The sequence below is a fragment of the Phascolarctos cinereus genome, unplaced genomic scaffold, assembly GCF_003287225.1.
Source record: "Phascolarctos cinereus isolate Bilbo 61053 unplaced genomic scaffold, phaCin_HiC Scaffold_9;HRSCAF=440, whole genome shotgun sequence".
Lineage (NCBI taxonomy): Eukaryota > Metazoa > Chordata > Mammalia > Diprotodontia > Phascolarctidae > Phascolarctos > Phascolarctos cinereus.
This window is the reverse complement of record NW_027556402.1, coordinates 180,872,920-180,891,035: the sequence shown is the minus strand read 5'-3', so window position 1 is coordinate 180,891,035 and position 18,116 is coordinate 180,872,920. Positions and strand designations below refer to the sequence as shown.

General features: G+C 40.1%; 1 protein-coding gene across 11 annotated transcripts in view; it reads right to left on the bottom strand.

Annotated features, from left to right (window-relative positions):
• The window catches only part of LDB2 (LIM domain binding 2), a 406,998-nt gene that overhangs the window by 85,468 nt on the left and 303,414 nt on the right, over window positions 1-18,116 (bottom strand). For all 11 annotated transcript variants that reach the window (XM_078148929.1, XM_078148930.1, XM_020992786.2 and 8 more), the window contains 2 exons: window positions 9,358-9,480; window positions 7,178-7,261 (listed from right to left, as the gene is read on the bottom strand). In XM_078148929.1, coding sequence (XP_078005055.1) covers window positions 7,178-7,261; window positions 9,358-9,480 — 207 coding nt within the window. The remainder of the gene's footprint in view (window positions 1-7,177; window positions 7,262-9,357; window positions 9,481-18,116) is intronic.

The window sequence follows — 18,116 nt, the reverse complement described above, 5'->3', positions numbered from 1 at the left end:
GAGATCATTTTAAGGAAAGGCTATATAATGGAGGACAACCTAAACTGGGCTTTTCAAGAAGTAAAGGATTTCAATAGGAGGAGATATGGAAGGAGGCATGCATTCTAAGCCTTAGTGAGAAAGTGAGATTGGGGAACAGGGAGGGGTCTAGTTTGGTGAGAATGTGAAGGGTGTGAGGAGTGGGCTAGGATGGCAAGGGAGGATAGAGCCATTTGTAAAGGGCCAAGCTAGGCGTCTGCACTGTGTGCTATACTCAATAGGGAATAGCTATTCCTAGTGCTAACTAAGAACACACAAAAGTCACAGAAGTGAGAGAGGCAGTTGAAATGGACTAGTATTAGTTGTGTTGTCATTCTGTTATATGGACAGGGCATTTAACGGGAGTATTCAAGGAGAGGGGGTGTCTACAGTGTGCCATTAGCTTAGGATACACTATCTTCTCCCCTGCCCCTAGCTGTTGAAGCTCCTTCCTTTCTTCAAGACTCCACACGTATACTACCTTCTGCATGACCTTGACCAGTGCCTCACTCCCCACCCCCACCCTGGAGGAAAAGGATCTCTTCCCTCAAATTTCCCACAGCACTTAGCTTCCATCTCTCCTTTGCTCTTATCTTACTCTCTCTTGGTTCCTAGTTATTAGTGTATACGCCTTTTCTCCATTAGGATCCTAGCATCATTGACTTCGGAGCATCTAGACCAATTGCCTCATTTTACGGATGAGGAAACTGAAGCCCCGAAGGGGTGTGGGGGGGATGACTTTCTCAAATTCACATTGACAGTAAGCATGCAGAAGAGCTGGGATTCATCAAATCTAGGTCTTCTGACTCAAAATCCAGTGCAGTTTTTACTATACCACATTAAGGTATGAGGTCCTTGTGAGCAAGATCTATATTATAGCTATCTTTCTATTCCTAGAATCCTGTGCCTAGTTAATATAGGCTTACTGAATTGAAATCAGAGGTTAAATGACTTGCCCAAGGTCTTCTAGCAAGCAAGTGGTAGGGCTGAGCCTAGAACTCAGACTTCTGTTCTCATGCTCTTTCCACTACATAATGCTCTATACTCAGCACCATATCAGGTATGCTGAAAAATACAAAAGCACAGAATGGTGCATTAGGGAGAATACTGACTTTGGAGTTAGCATATATGGCTTCACTTAGAAGCTGTGTGATGCTGAGCAAGTCACTTAATCATTGCATATCCCTGGCCTGGACCTCCATTCCCTCATTTATAAAATGAGAGGACTGTCCTTGGATGACCTCTGCTGATTTCTAGCTTCAGATTTTTTTTTTATCCTATGATGGCCTCCGCCCTTATGTTCCTTATGCTGTTCTTTTTTTTTTTTTTAATTGTCAGGGGAAAGTGAGTGCTGGGGTGGGTGTAAAGGCAAAGTTAACATGTATGGAATGATTATAGAGCTATCACAGATATTCATATATACAATCCTAGGATACAAGGCTAAAAGAAAAATGAAAGACCGTATAGTCCAATCATCTCATTTTACATATGAGATGAGTGAAGCCTAATGTGCCCACGTGGTGCCCACCTTCACATAGCTAATAAGCACCCAAGCTGGAACTTGGATGGAGGGTCTCTGTCTCCAGTTCCAGTATCTCTCCACAAGAGAATCAAGTATAGAGTGAATTATAACTCAGAGTAGAAATGTATGGTACAGACAGCTTATACTTTGGAAGTCTGAACCATCAGATCATCAGAGCAAACCTGCACATTCAGGGACTAATGCTATTACTAGTCCAAGTTAACAAATGAACATGTGGAGTGTGAGAAAGGAAAATGGGTGGAATGGAAGCTGACATGGGCCCCACAGATGCTTCCATCCACCCCTCATTACCCAAATGCAAATTAAACTTCTCAACTTTTTTTTGCCTTTTGGAGGCATGATTTGGTTCTCCTAACAAAACCTCAGCAGGGGCAGGTACTCTCTCCTTCCCATGGACCCTTAGAACAATGCTATTGACTTGCAGGAACTCAGGCAAGGGCTAGGCCAAGGCTCCCCTGCTCCCTCCACTGCCTCTGGGCACTGCCACATTCAAGCCCTTACCCAGGAGGGAGCACACTAATTGGAGGCTGTTGTCATCCCAAATTCCATAACTGCCTGGAAATAGAAGCTCCAGAAGACATCTTCCAGAATGCCCACTTTTAAGAGTTACAATGGTAGAAAGCGCTACATGAAAGACATGGAAGGGCCTCAACCAGATGCTGAATTAAATACTACTAGGACCATGAAAGTTTCGTGGAGGTCAGTGGGTCACCCACCAGATGAAGTGAGATCTCACTTTCAGGAAGTGAGATTCCCCTCCTCCTGGTGACCTCAAGCTGCTGAACCAAGTAAGTACCAAGCAAGTTTACTCTGCCTGTTGGAAGCATTTGCACCTCTGAACGCAATGGCCTGCCAACCCTGTTATACTTCGAGGTAGCAGGGTATAACAGGCAATTTCAGAGAACCAAATTGAATGACAACAAATTGTTTCTGCTGTCCCTTCCTGCTTTCATCAGGTGAGGGGAGAGGAAGAAGGGGACTCCTGAAATAGCTCTATTCAGTCATCCAAGCTCAAGTCCATCTTACTGATTCAAAGCCAGGATGTTATGCTCTGCTTGGATTTACCCCCCAGAGAAGTCTTTCCCTGAATGCCAGAAACTTGGTTCTGTCAACCCTGCAGAGAACCTGACAGCAGATTTTACTAAGTGACTTTGGGATTCCTCAGAAAGCAAGGCATTTGTTTTGACAGAGTGAGATTACAGCAATTGTTTATTCTCAGTAGTACTTAATTATATCCCATGAAAGATGCAGTTGGTTCAAAATTCAGCAGTCTAGTGCATTCAGAAATCTTTATCTAGTCTTCCCGTGAAGCAAAGCATTGATTTTAACTTTTTCCATGAGCTTGTGAGGCTCTGAATTGATTGCCTATAGCATACCTGTCTGACCTTCTCTCATCCTAACACTGAAAGCTGCTATTTAAGACCCTAATTGGCTCTTTATTTGAACAATATTGAGGATGCCCTCCTGAAAATGGGAACCAGAGTTAGAATTTAAGCCTCTTGCATGGCTTTTTGGACCTATTTGGACTATTCAAGCCTGCATATCCATTCTAAAAGCTAAAGAAACTGACTTTTGCCCTTCAGCACATTAGATCTGGACTAGTCTCATGACTAATGTCATCTCACTGGCAGCATGTGGGCAGTTAGATGGGCTAGCCTGGCCACTAAGCCAGGCTGTATGTTAGTGAAGAGTCTCCACGGAGTAATGAGAGAAGTATCAGGAAGTAGTGCAGGGCAGGTTGGCCTCACTTCTGGCCCCTTGCTCATACATCCCAGCTGGACCTGAAAATGGATTGAGGAGCTAAGCCTGAATGGGTGAATGAAGGGGAGCAGGGAAGGGTATGGGAGGGAAAGGTGAGCAAGTCCAGAAAGCCAGCCACTTTCTCCATGGAGCCTTCTCTAACTTTCATCATCTTGCAATGATTGCTGTCTTTTAATCTCTTACAACATTTTGCTTGGACCTCCCATATTCATTTACCATAAAGATATGGACTGGACATATGATTTCACTGACATGGGAACTCTTGGACCTCTAAGCACCTTCTTCTGAAACTTACACTTTTAGAGAGCCCATGGCAGTGACCTGCCCAGCATATCATGGTTTGTGTCCGAGGCAGAACTTGGGAACTGGTTTCTCTAGCTCTGAGGTCAGGTTTCTTACTTGATATACCACACTGTCTCTCCACATAATTACCATTCTACGTATAACTTATCTGTGGGTTTGTATTATTTTCTCTACTGGAGTGTAAGCCCCTTGAGGGCAGGACTCACATCTTATTCACTGTCATAGCCCCATAGTTTCCAGTCCAATCCTTCGTTCATAATGACTTTGTATAAAGTACAAAAATCCTCTACTCAGGGTTTGCTGAGTTGAAAAGAACTGAAGGTCCTGGTGTTCATGATCTGTCCTTTTACTCTGATTCTGCCCAGGTTTGTCAAAGCTGAGATGTAGGGTATGACTCAGTTGTTATTTTATATTTATATATTCATATATTTATATTTACATGCATTTTATGTTTCCAAAGCTTTTTTAAGAAAATCATAAACAATTTTCTCCTCTGTGGGGAGCTACATAGCTGAAGTCCCTGGCCCCAAATGCAGTTTAGAATTTGCTCACAATTATCTCAGCCTCTTCATGAGACTCAGTTGTTTGTTTTTCTCTCCCTGTTAGACTACGAACTCCTCAAGGACAGGTACTATTCTTCATTGAGTTTTGTATCTCCTACACAGTATACCATACACAAAGTAGGGGGTTAAAAATATTTGTTCAAGGAAAACTGCCCTGATATTTTAGAGCCAGAGGGCAAAATAGAAATTGAAAGAATCCACCGATCTCCTCCTGAAAGAGATCCCCAAAGGAAACCTCCTAGGAATATTGTAGCCAAATTTCAGAATTCCCAGGTCAAGGAGAAAATATTGCAAGCAGCCAGAAAGAAACAATTCAAGTATTGTGAAAACACAATCAGGATAACACAAGATTTAGCAGCTTCTACACTAAGGGACCACAGGGCATGGAGTATGATATTTCAGAGGGCAAAGGAGACAGGATTACAACCAAGAATCACCTACCCGGAAAAACTGAGTATAATCCTTCAGGGAAAAAAATGGTCATTCAATGAAATAGGTGACTCTCAAGCATTTCTGAGGAAAAGATCAGAGCTGAATAGAAAATTTGACTTGCAAATACAAGACTCCAGTGAAACATGGAAGAGGTAAACAGGAAAGAGGAATCATAAGAGACTTATTAAGGTGGAACTGCTTACATTCCTGCATGGAAAGATGGTATTTGTAACTCATGAGTCCTTTCTCCGTATTGGGGGGGGGGAATTATATGTATGTATAGATAGAGGGCACAGGGTGAGTTAAGATGAAGGGGTGATATCTGGAAAATAAAATTAAGGGGTGAGAAAGGATTATACTGGGAGAAGGAAAAAGGGAGAAGTAGAATGGGGTAAATTATCTCACATGAAACAGACAAAAAAAGGCTTTTACAGTGGAGGGGAAATGGGGGAAGGTGAGAGGGAGTGAGTGAATCTTATTCTCATAGGATTTGGCTTAAGGAGGGAATAACATACACAGTGGGGTATGGAAATCTATCTTACCCTACAGGAAAATAAGGGGGGAAGGGGACGAGAGAGGAGGGGGTTGATAGAGGGGAGGGCAGATTGGGGGAGGGGATAATCAGAAGCGAACACTTCTGAGGAGGGGCAGGGTCAGAAGAAGAGAGACTAGAATAAATGGGGGTAGGATAGGATGAAGGGTAATATACTCTTAGTTTTTCACAACAATGACTACTATGGAAGTGTTTTGCATCTATAACCTGTATCGAGATGTTTGCCTTTTCAATGAGGGTGGGTGGAGAGGTAGGAAGGGAGAAAATTTGTAACCCAAAGTTTTAAAAACACATGTTAAAAATTTTTTTAAAAAATGACATTCCTCAATAAACACTAAAATTACTTACCGAAAAAAAATTGTTTGTTGGTTGAATGAATGAATAACAGCCCTATGGTTTCCTGTCTGGTATGGAAAAGTCCTTAAAACAAACTGCCTAGAGAGAATCTTCTCTTGGTACTTAGAAGAATTCTCCTATGATTCTTGATCAAATTAAAACACTACCAGCACACCGGTAAGTGCTGGATCCTGTTTATGCAATGCTCTTGCAGACTCTCATTCCAAACAGCCTGGATTTTAACTTCCTGCATCACTGGCCAGGCATCATTGGCCATGCATCAGCCTTCCCAGCCCTACTGAACACATCTGCGGGGTCATCTCTGAACACGGAGGACAAGGACAGATAGACAGAGAACATGCTGTGCTGTCACACCTTTTCTGGGGTAGACTTGTCAGGCTCCCAGCTCCTCTGCCATGGGCTTTCTTTCTCCTGTGTGTTGGGAAGGGCAGGGGGCTGGGAGCCTTTAGGCTGCCAAGTGACCTGGCACCATGCAGCCAGCCAGGAGCTTCAGGTGGTGGATTGCCGATTCACCACTGACTGTGGGGCCTGTGTTTGGCGGTGGCCGAACGTTTGAGTGAGAGGAAAGAAGGGAGGGATGCTTCCTTCTCCAACTTAGCTGAAGGAGGCATCCTGTTGTGCTCGGGAGAAAAGAATCAAGTCCCATATTTCTTATTTTAAATGAGAAATTCAAAGAATAAGCCTTTTTGTGTGTCTAACACAGACCCACAGAGGGGAATGCTGGTAGAATATAAAAATAAATGTACAAAATTTAACTGCATGAGGAGGAGGGTCAAAAAGCAATTCAAATAAATGTGTAGTTTTAGGGGAAAAATTACCAGGGCAATGAAGTGCCCATAGAATGAAGAATTAAGACTTAAGTTCCCAAAGGCGGAGGAATGCGGAACTTGGCTGGCTCTTGAGTTAGGGGGCCCCTTTTGATTTTGGAAGACAATGCCAGCTTTATGACTGAAACCATAGCTCTATGGATTTGTAACACTACTACTGTAATTCCATACTCTAGACCAGTAAGATATATGACACCCTTTCAAACCAAATCTTGAGGCCCTGGGTATGTATTTTGCATAAAACTCTACTTTCCCCCCACTTCTAATGCAAAATCAGATTTTACACTCTGTGTCACAATACAGGTTACACATTATAAGAAGGGCCTTGAGCAGCCTTGGAAGTGTTTGCATTAGAGGTGCGACATTACGGTACTTAGTGCTGAGTTTATTCAGGAGCTTATAAACACAGCTTTTCCCTAGAGGGAAGGCTGACTCTGAACAGGGGAAGGGAGCAGGGGGAGTGGGGGGAGATTCCTGGATTGAGATCAAGCTTCAGTGAAATCGGTAACAGTGAATTAGAAACCAGAGAAAACAAAAAGGAGAGAGTGCCAAAACATTTTATGAAATGGGAACATTTCTATCCTTTGAATAATTAATTCAGGGAGTCACACAAACAAGGAAAGAAAGCTTAACGCTTACAAACTCTGGGTTTTCTGCTTGTTGGAAAGAGAAAAACAACACCAACAAAACGGCCACCTCGCCCAAATCTGATGTTTCGGCGGCATGCCCACCTGGTACCTTTGGATTCTTCCGACTTAAGATTCATATAATGTTTGAAATGTTACTCGTGACAATGACCAGAAAGTCCCATTGCTCTTACCCTGAGGTAGTTGAGGGTGAAGTTAGTCAGCCCCATGCGGGTGATGTTTTTGGACAGCTGCTCCAACACCTGAGGGTCTTGTGCCTACAGAGAGAGACATCATTTTATTTCCTCTCCAGCCTTTATATGAATGAAAGAATACCTGAGCTAGAAAGAACTAGAATACACAGGAAAGAGCCCTGGATTTGGACTCAAAGGACCTGGGTTGTAATCTCAACTCTGGCACTTATCCCCCAGGTGACCAGAGGTAGGTCATTCATTTCACCCCAAATAAGCCTCAGTTTCCCTAGCTGTAAAATGAGGGTGTTGGATTTGATGATCTCTGAAGTTTCTTTAGCTCTAATTCTGTGATTCTATGATCCATTTTTATAGATGAGGTGGATAGGGAAGGAAATAAGCATTTTATATAACATCTACCATGTGCCCAACACTGTGCTAAACACTTTTACAAATACTGTCTCATTTGATCCTCATAAAGTGCTGACATTATTCCTATTTTATAATTGAGGAAGCTGAGGCTGGTCCAACGTGACACAGAGCTCAATCTACCGTGTCACCAGCTGCTTCTAATCATGAGCAAACGGAAGCCCATACAGGTGGAGGCGAAACAGCCTAAAAGAGAACTCAGATTTTAAGTAACATAGCTCAATTTTGCTCACTTTTCATTTCATTATTACATTAATATTTTTAAAATTTAAAGGTAGCTTTAGGTAGTATGTAGTGACTAGTTGGATTCTACTCTCTCTGAAAGCTCCAGCATCAGTAGATGTTGAACTGACAATCCCACAATTTCTGATTCTTTGGGAAAATAGCATCTAGCCCTGAGTAAAATGTTCCTTTCTCCCCATCTTTAAGCACTGGGTCATTACGGCCTGCCAGGGAACAGACAGATGATTGGATACAATTCTAAGAGAATGTGCCTTCAGATTTGGCAGAGACATATGTTTTCGGACTATGCTATGTTTCATTTCATGGTGATGGTGTTTGTTAACAGCTTGGAGTTAAGTTCTGTATTTGAAAACTTTGCAACTGCCATGAAACATTTTTTTTTTTTAAATCTGACTCTCCTACTCACTGAACCCATTCTGGAAATAGGCAATTCTTGACTGTTTTCATTTCCTAGAATGTTGAGGGGAAGCATCATATCTTCTCAAATGTCATTCCACTTTAAAGAAGAGATGCCAAATTTTGAAGCCCCATCCAAATGTTCTGTCTGGGGGTGGTTGTAATGTTGGTCTAAGGCAGGGGTTCTGAACTTTTTTTGGTGATAGTCTTGGTGATAGACCCTTTTCAGGGGTGATAGACCTTTTTAGGGCCCCTGCTTTAGATAGTCTGGTGAAGCCTATGGCGAACCCTTCTCCGAATAATGTTTTTAAGTGCTTAAAACAAAACACACAGGATTACAAAGGAAACTGATTCTACTGAAAGGCAGTTACTGGAGTATTTTATAAAAACAAGCAGATAAAAATCAAGTTCATGAACCCCAGGGTAAGAACTTCAGGAAAAAGTCTTGATTCTTCCTCTGAGCTACTTTATCAAACCTAATTGAGGGGAGGTTTCAAGCCAGAGACTCAAGATTGGCTGTGAATGACTCCTACCTGGCCAGGTTCTCACCCTTATCTTGAAAGATCTCTCTAGGCTGGTATTCACAGCTCCCTGCACATAGAACATGCTCGATAAATATCTGTTGATTTAATTTGATTTGATTTGTAGACGACGAAACAAAGAGAATTAATGCACATTGAGTTCCAATGCCACAGCATCATGTGAAAATGTTTGCCTCGGGATGACCCAGCCTCAAGTTTCATGAGAGCTTTTTAATAAAATCTATAAAATATTTTGCTTACTCTTTCCATTTCTTTTTCATTTATAGATAAGAGGTTTATTAGCCCAACTAGGGCAAACCATGATAATGATGAAATGGAATTTGGGATGAAGTGAAAAGAAAGGTTGACTAGGGGCAGTCTCATTTCTAAGTTTCAAATGCCAGAGTTCAGGACAAACATAAGGAGAGAATTAAGGTAACAAAGGCAGGGGAATTGGGCTCATGTAGTCAACCAGGCCAAGGCAAAACTAAATATTTACAGTTAATTGCTTAAGGTGTGAAAACTATTGGAGTTCTTTAAGAAACATAATCTCAGCTCTTCATGTTGGGTCAAGTGAAAAAATGGATTACTTACATGCATGGCTAGGATGCTTCGTGGGACTAATTCTCTGTATTGTCTAATAGTAAAGTGCCACGTTTTTATCCTCATAAGATCATCAAAAGTAAATTCCAAAATCAGACGCCCTTCTGTGCATACCTGGAATGAACAAGCAACAAAGGGATATTCCAAGACAGTTTCAGAGTTTCCTCTGTCCATTCAGTACAGACAACGTTCTTCCTTCTGGGAAGATACCAGAATGATTCAGGAAAAATGAAGACGTAGCTAGTTCTGCAGTGCCCAGTTCTCCCAAGCATACCCAAAGCTCTTCTGTCTAGGAGGAGAGCAATCTGATTACTTCACAGTTAAAGTATTAGTGACTCAAAAGCATTACACCCTTCGGCCTCAGTGCATTTGCATTTTAAAAGAGGATTCCTAGAGAGGACAATGCTTAACCAAAAGGACTAATTCTCAAGAAATCCAGCAGTTGGGTGGAAGAAAGATATTGCTGGTCAGTGGCCACCCCAGTGCCCCCTTAAGTCACACTTCATAGTTAATTGACTATTCTGTCTATGCCAACAGCCCACTTCAGAGGGCAGTTTCATCTAAGAGAAAAATATATTGTTAATGAAACATATTAGAATTTCCTAGATTCTTTTCTTTGATAGAGTAGTGGTGACTGGTTTGGTTTCATAGGGTTCTGAGTTTCAAACCATATTTATTTTGTCATTTTAATTTTTTTTTCTTTTCCTATGCCTAGGTAATGTGCTCAACCCTTTAAAACAGATAACTTTGTTATGCATATTTGAACACAAGCTTCAATGATGCTCCTCCCCCTCCCCCATGTTTAGCTATATTGCTAGAAGTGGTTAGAGCAATAATGTTGGTTGAATTGAAATAACTCCAGGTAATTTATCATTTCGCATTCAGATTGGGCAAAAAAAAAAAAGATAAATAGAAATGTGGTCACTGGTAACCAGAGATTGATGTTAGATGGCCAAGAAAAATGTGCAAATAGAAACTAACTGAACAGGACAAAAGTCTTGACCATTTCTAGAAATACTATCCTTCATGTAGCAAGACAATGCAAGTCTTATCTCTTCTGTTCAAAAACTTAGGTGGTTCAATGGATGAGGATAACCAAATGGGTAACCAAAGATATTAAATCCGTTCCAGCAGAATAACCAGACTATAAGCTCCTGGAAACAGAGTCCATGTTTATTCAATTTTGTACCTCCTCCGGGACTTGTCAGAGTCTAAATGCACACAAGTAAGAATAGAATAAGTACTTTTTGAACCCTGACCCAGCATAATGGAAAAATACTACAGATATTCAGATTTTGGCCCATGAAGATAAAATTCTCAGTTTATTTATTTTGAAAGTCATCTCAAAAGCACTGTAAGGTTATTATTGATATTCCAAGTGAAAACCTCTCAAAGGGTTCCAATTAGCAGCATCCCTGGGCAATCTTCGGCAGACAAACAACGTGACCCTGTATTTCTTGTTTAGTCGGTCTTTAGAACCCTATTTCTGGGATCCAAGCCAGTGAAGGCTGAGCCTCAGGAGACGGGGATAGGCTGGGGTGTTCTGGAGGGTGTGAAGCACATTGCTTCTCCAGTGCCCCAACTGGCTTATCCCCAGAGCTTCATTAGCAATGGAAATGATTTACTAGAGTTTTTCAAAAGAGTTGCATGGGGATTAAGCCACACAATTCCCACTAGGGTGTTAGTGTGACAGAAGGATCCTGTGGTGAGGGGTATGACAAAAGGGTGGGAGCCAAAGCAGGCAGCAATTAGTGAAATGTCTTTACAAAATAAAGCACAGACATTTGGATGGTATAATCCTCTATTTTAAAGAGAGGGGATTACCGGAAGTTTAAACAAATATTAGAGGAGTTAAATGTCATACTATATTATCTAATCCATTTGGTAGGCTGTTTATGAACCCCAAAGCCACCCTGGTATAGGTCCTGGTTCTTCCTTCAACTAGAACAAAATTTTATGTGCAATGCACGTGTGGAGTCTTTCTGATAAATTACTCAATTGGAGAACAGTAGGGTCAAGTTAAATTATGTTCTCTATTTGCTCTGACACGACAAAGAAGTTGGGGGTCCTTCTTGTAGTGGAAATACACAGACCTACACAATAAAGGGCTGCAACAAGTCTCTCCAGGACACATTGGAGTCACAAACAGGCTTTGCACTTTTTCATGATGGACAATCAGTGGGACAGATATTCTCAAATTTGAATCCGAGCCACATATATTTTCCCTGAGGGGGTGGGAGGGAAATAAGAAAACTGCCTGGATCAGAAGAAAATCTGAGCCTTTCAATTTGTTTATAATAAGGCCAAAGATATGTGTGACTGTCCTGCTTTTCTCCTGTAATCTTGCCTGTGAAAACCCCTCAGAGGCATCACTACAACTGGAGACCTCTTTTCATGATACTAAAGGAAACTGAGCACTTTTATATGCAATAATCGCCAAATGGAATAGAGACAACTAGGAGGAATACGCACCTCGCAGGGAGATGGCAAAAATGGGGCTGCTTAAAAAGAGGAAATCCATCCCCCTCCTGCAGAAAAATTCTGCGCATTGCTCTTAATCAATATAATTAATGTAGCTTTCATCTAAAGTTGCTTCCCCCCCCCCCAATTTTTCAGGCCGCCTTTTACTTAGAATCCAAAATCAAAAGGGTCCCCAATTAAGAAAACATTTTCTGTTGTGCTGAATTCATGTTACCGCACTGTGAGCTCTGACATTTTGTTTCTGTGGTAACCAAAATCAGCTGATTAGTTGGCATGGCAACAGAAAAGATGTAATCCCAGCAGACACACTCTAATCAATGCCCCCAGCACAGATGGTCTCCGGAGGATCAACAAGAAAGAGGCTGCAGGCATTCAGCATATCACGTGCTAGTTTGAGACTAGGCCAGGAACAAGAGAACTAAAAAAGAACATTTCTCAAACTAACCGGTAGCTTTTTAACCCCTTCCTCCCTGGGACTACTTGTAGGATGGGAATGAGCTTAATGTTCAGGGAAAACAAAAACTTCTAAGGGGTTCTTAGGCATTGAAATACTGACTTTAGATGGTGCTATGTGCAAATGTATATGTGAGTGCAGGTGTGTGATGCATATGTGCATATGTATATATCATATGTGTAAGTGTGCATGCATGGATGTGCATATAACTATACACGTGCATACAATGTATATATATTATATGCATGCCAGCACATGTATGAGTATCTATGCACATACATATGTACGTGTACAATATAACTGTGAGATGTATGTGCACAATTCAGAAGGATATGTGCACAGTATATATGTCCTCATATTGTATGTTATATATGTATTTGTGTGAGCATGTGCACACACACATTATATATGTACATATATGCATATTTCTATAATATCCTTCTTTTGAGCTTGATTCATATAGTAGCTGATTCCTGAATATTTTAACATTCTTTTAGTTTAAAAGTCACATAAAACGCATTCATTTCATTTTGAGCTATGGCATATACCTGTCAAATCTCTGCATTAAATACTATATATATCAAGATCTCCATGGTCACTCATAAAATACCTTAGTTATCCTTGTGGTAAAGATATACACAGAATGGATGCAGGCACTGTACATGTTAAGAAGGGATGATTAAATCACTGTTAGAGACATAAATAAGGTAGTATTTCCATTGAGGGAATTGGTACATACACCTTAATGGGAACTTCCTGCGGTGTTGAACATTGGAAAATTAGTATATAATTATTATGTATAATAAAGAATAACAAAAAGTATAGCCCATAAAGTGACAAGGAATATGTTTTTATGCATTCCACTGCAAAAATATATGCCTAATATGTGATAAAGATGTGCAGCATTCTCTAATTCTGATTTTAATGCCTAAAGACTAAAAAGCAAATTCACCCAGCAGAAAAGCCCAGGCAAACGTTGGCATCACTCAGCTATATTCTGGATTCCCTTGCTTCTAAACACTTTGAAGCAGGACACCGCACTTATTAAAATCTACTTGGAGCTTGCTTTCTAGTGTTTTTCAAAAGTTTTTTTTAAAGGAAAGGCTTTATTACACATATTGAAAAATCCAATTTTAAATTTATCCATAACCTATAATGTGACTGTGATCAGGAAATTGCAAAATGTGCACCGTCCACCTGGGAGTTATGAACTGGATCATTGAGGATTAGTGCTGCTGTGGATTCTCCACTCACCAGTTGACCAAATTTTCATAAGAGTTCCCAGGAACTACTAGGTCAAAAGCTATTTAGGGAATTACCCTTTATTGATAGTTTAAATCAGAACAACAGTGATGTTGCCCAGACACAATTTGCTTAGTAATGTCAGTGATGTTAATAGCCTATAGGAATATTTCCCTACATAAATTTCCTAGTCTCCCACAACTCCCTTTTTGGAAATGAAGCAACAGCTACTTGGCTAATTTTTTTTTTCCCCACACCACACTGAAAGGTCATTAGTCCGTGGTTTTATGCTAATCACCCATAACATTTTATTACAGGAGGCTGTTATTTTTCTCCCATTCTCCCAGCTCAGATGAAAAATTTGAAAGATTCTGTAGGCAGTTTTGCAACCATCCAAAAGCAAATGAATCTTCATAACTCATAAAAATAAATGTGCGTGATTAGCATCCAGAGTAAGACCTCATAGGAAGGTGGCATTTTTCATCACAGTATGGAAGAATTCATCACAGCTACTAGCATCACACATTTCCAGTATATGGGACAATGGGTACACCAAATAGTTCATGCTGAGGTGAACATGGCACGAGTATGTGAGTCCCCAAAGTAACTGCCCTGGACTTCTGGGTATAGCACTGGGCTGTAGCATCTCAGCACAGAATCTCAGAGACCTTCTCACTCAGTGACTACCCTCTCTTCAAGAAGGCCCTTTCCTCAACATACCCCCTAAAATAGTCATCCAACCTTTACTTGAAAACCCCTATTGAGGTGGCCACCCACTACTTGACAGGATAGACCATCCCACTTTGGTTTAGTTCCACTTGTTAAGAAATTTTCCCTAATTTTCCTTTTTTCCTTTCAGTTCTGCCTGAAACATTATGCTATGTAGAAATATTAAAACATTTGTAAATTAACTCCTTGACCAGGATGAAAAGATAGTTTTTAGATTTTACAGAAAAAGAGGTATACAAATATAAGTTTTAAATGTATAGTGCAACATTTTCAGAGTTGCCAGGTGGTGGCATCCTGTTGTAACCTCTGCTACTGGGTTGGGGTTGGGGAGTGGTGGATCACCTGAGCAAGGAAGTTTGGGCTGCATTAAGGCTAAGCCTTAGATGAGGTGGCTACACCAATGTGTGGAGCCCCTAGGAGAGGAGGGGGCACCACACTCCCTAATCAACCCAGATTGGAAACAGAACAGGTAAATATTCTTTGCCCACTAGTAGTGGAGTGGAGCCTGTGAGTGAACACTGCATTTCCACAGCTTTATTGAGATAGGGAGACCAAGTAGATTCATTTGGAAGTGCGTCACTAATGCACTTAAAGGTTTCTAAAGGGAGTTAAAGGTTTTTTTTTTTCATTTTGGGGGGTTCAGACATGTGAATTCATCAGCGTAAGAGCCCTAGGTGAATCTATTGATACAGATCAACCATTCATCTGTACCTGAAAGGTTATATCCCCTCACTCAGTATAGGGAAGAACCAGGACTTGTACATACATCTTCTGGACTCTAAGGCTAGCCTACTATTCATTACAACATACTCCCTCTCCCAAGTTTTCCTTATGTCATTTTTTTCTTTTGAAAATATAATAGATTTTGTATGCTCATTGAATTAGCATCCACCTCAAAATAAGGAAGGCATAAAACAGTATGGCAGGATACAAGCAGAGAAGGCTGACTTTTCTAGAGTGCTAACATTTTCTCTAGATAGAGATTCCTAATGTGAATCAAAGGAACCAATATGGATGCTAGGCTAGAGAAATGAAATAGGACCCTGCTAAGTTAATAATCGACAAAGAGATGATTCCTGCCCATGAAACAAAAACCTTTCCCATGCACCAAGTTCCTGTCTCATCCAGAGGGAAGGTTCCATATCTTTTACAAACAAATTTCTTTGCACAACTGTCAAAACAGGAGGAAATTGTGACACATGATCCCTCGCTCCTTATGACCTCTCAACATTTAGGATACACATTGATGATGCTTGGTTACCATAAAACCAGTGGCATCTGATGATTCATTTTCATATTTCTTTATCATCCCCTCTGGTTTTCCAGGCTACTGCTATAGCATCCTATGGTTTCACCATACAAACTAACTTGGAGAATGCATTTCACACTGGCCTTCTCTTCAGTTTCCAGTCATAACCTCTACCAGCATGACTCTCTGTATTTCTTTGTTCATAAACTCCCTCCTACCAGGAATGGCATCCCTTTCCCATTTTTTCTGCTGACACCTTCCATTAAAAGTATCTGTTGTCTACTCTTTAAAAGCACAGTGCAAATACTACTTCTTTCATGAAACCTTCCATGCTCTTCCTCTCCCTTCTGCTATTTTGTTTTGTACCTTTCTAATATGCTTAATAGCCACTCAATTTTGTTTATTGTTATTACCTGTAGCCTACCACAGAGGCCTAAGGTGCTTCATTAATGCTTGTTGACTGACTGATTGATTGTGTCTTATACCCTTACTAACGTTGCCGTTAAGATGTTAGCTACTTGAACCTCTCTCAGCATGCCTGTCCTTTGTATGTTGTGGGAGTTTGACAAACATTTGAAGAACTCAGCAGAACAAAATATTTTGGTTGAATTTGTATATGTTAAAAATCATACACCCAAGTTGTGAGGGTGCCTTTAATTATGTTATTTTGGCTTTTTGGACTGACTTCAGAATTTGTTTACATTTCAAAAGAAAAAGTGATCTTGTATGTACACAAGTCTACAGTGACCACTAGTCATTCCCTTTGGCCATGTAGGGGATTCCCAGTGTGGAAAATGAGTCCATTGATGCAGATCAACAATTCATCTATAATTTATAATCTTAGAGCTGGGTAGAGTAGCCTTATAGTTATAGGCTTATGTTAAGCATTAGCTTATTGCTTAATCTTATGACCATATCAAATGTAAAATTTTTATAGCATCCTAGGTTCATAAATCCAGGGCAGGAAGGGACTTACATATTACCTAGCCTGAGTCTTTCATTTTACACATGAGGAAACTGAATTCTATAGAAGAGAAATGACTTGTCCAAGGTCAAACAGGCAGTTTTAGAATCACTCACTCACTTTTTCTGTTTGAACTCAGGCCTCCTCATCTGAGTTAAAAACCTTGGAACAGCTTAAAACCTACATTTCTGCATTTCGTGAAGCTTCAGTCAAGCCCGGACCAGCCTGAGTTCACAGGGGGAAGCAGAGAGTTACAGTTAATCTATTTTATTCTGCTTAGCTAAGGTTAGCTTATAAGCTGAGTTATTTTGGAATTTCTGGTTGAAAATACTTCTAGTATGTAAGACTGCACATTCTTGCCCTACTAAGTACAATATACAGATCCAAATGAAAGATTTATTTGATGAAGTACAGATCAGAGTCCTGGGAATATTTCAATCTTTTTTATTTTTTGGGGCTAGGCAATGGGGTTAAGTGACTTGCCCAGGGTCACACAGCTAGTAAGTGTTATATGTCTGAGGCCACATTTGAACTCAGGTCCTCCTGCATCCAAAGCCGGTGCTCTATCCACTGTGCCACCTCGCTGCCCCAGTATTTCAAGTCTTTTATCTCCAAACATGACTAAGGTTAAAGAAAGTATAGAGGGCAGGGAGGAATCCATAATGGAAGATAATACTACTAATAGCTAACTATGCGAGGCACCATACTAAGTGCTTTTTACCACGATTATCTAGCTTGATTCTTTTTTTTTTTTTTTTGGTGAGGCAATTGGGGTTAAGTGACTTGCCCCGAGTCACACAGCTAAGTGAGTGTTATGTGTCTGAGGCCGGATTTGAACTCAGGTCCTCCTGATTCCAGGGCCAGTGCTCGATCCACTGCACTACCTAGCTGCCCCTTCTAGTTTGATTCTTACAACAAACCTAAGAAGCAGATGCTATTATTATCTTCATTTTTGTAGTGGAAGAAACTGAGGCAGACAGAGGTTAAGTGACTTGCCCAGGGTCACACAGCTACTAAATGTGTGAGGCTAGATTTGAACTCAGGTCCTCCTGCCTCCAGGCCAGATGCTAGGTCACTTGGTATCTCTTGCCTTCTCCTGGGGTTTGCCCAGGAGCTTTTATGTGACATCATGTTTCCAGTTCATCATGCTTCCCTTCTGCAGCCTTAGGGTTTTGCTTATTTCCTCCCCTCATTCAGGCTTGGCCTTCTCATCTCTGCAGGGGGCATAGAAATGTGATAGGATAATATAATATAATATGATATGATATGATATGATATGATATGATATGATATGATATAATATAACATAATATAATATGATATGATATGATATGATATGATATGATATGATATAATAAATATAATATAATTAATATAAGTATAGTATAATATGTTATTGTTATATATGATATGATATGATATGATATAATATATATAATATAATACGATATGATATGATATGATATGATATAATATAATATAATATAATTAATATAAGTATAGTATAATATGTTATTGTTATATATGATATGATATAATATAATATAATATATAATATAATATAATATAATATAATATAATATAATATAATATAATATAATATAATATAATATAATATAATATAATATATA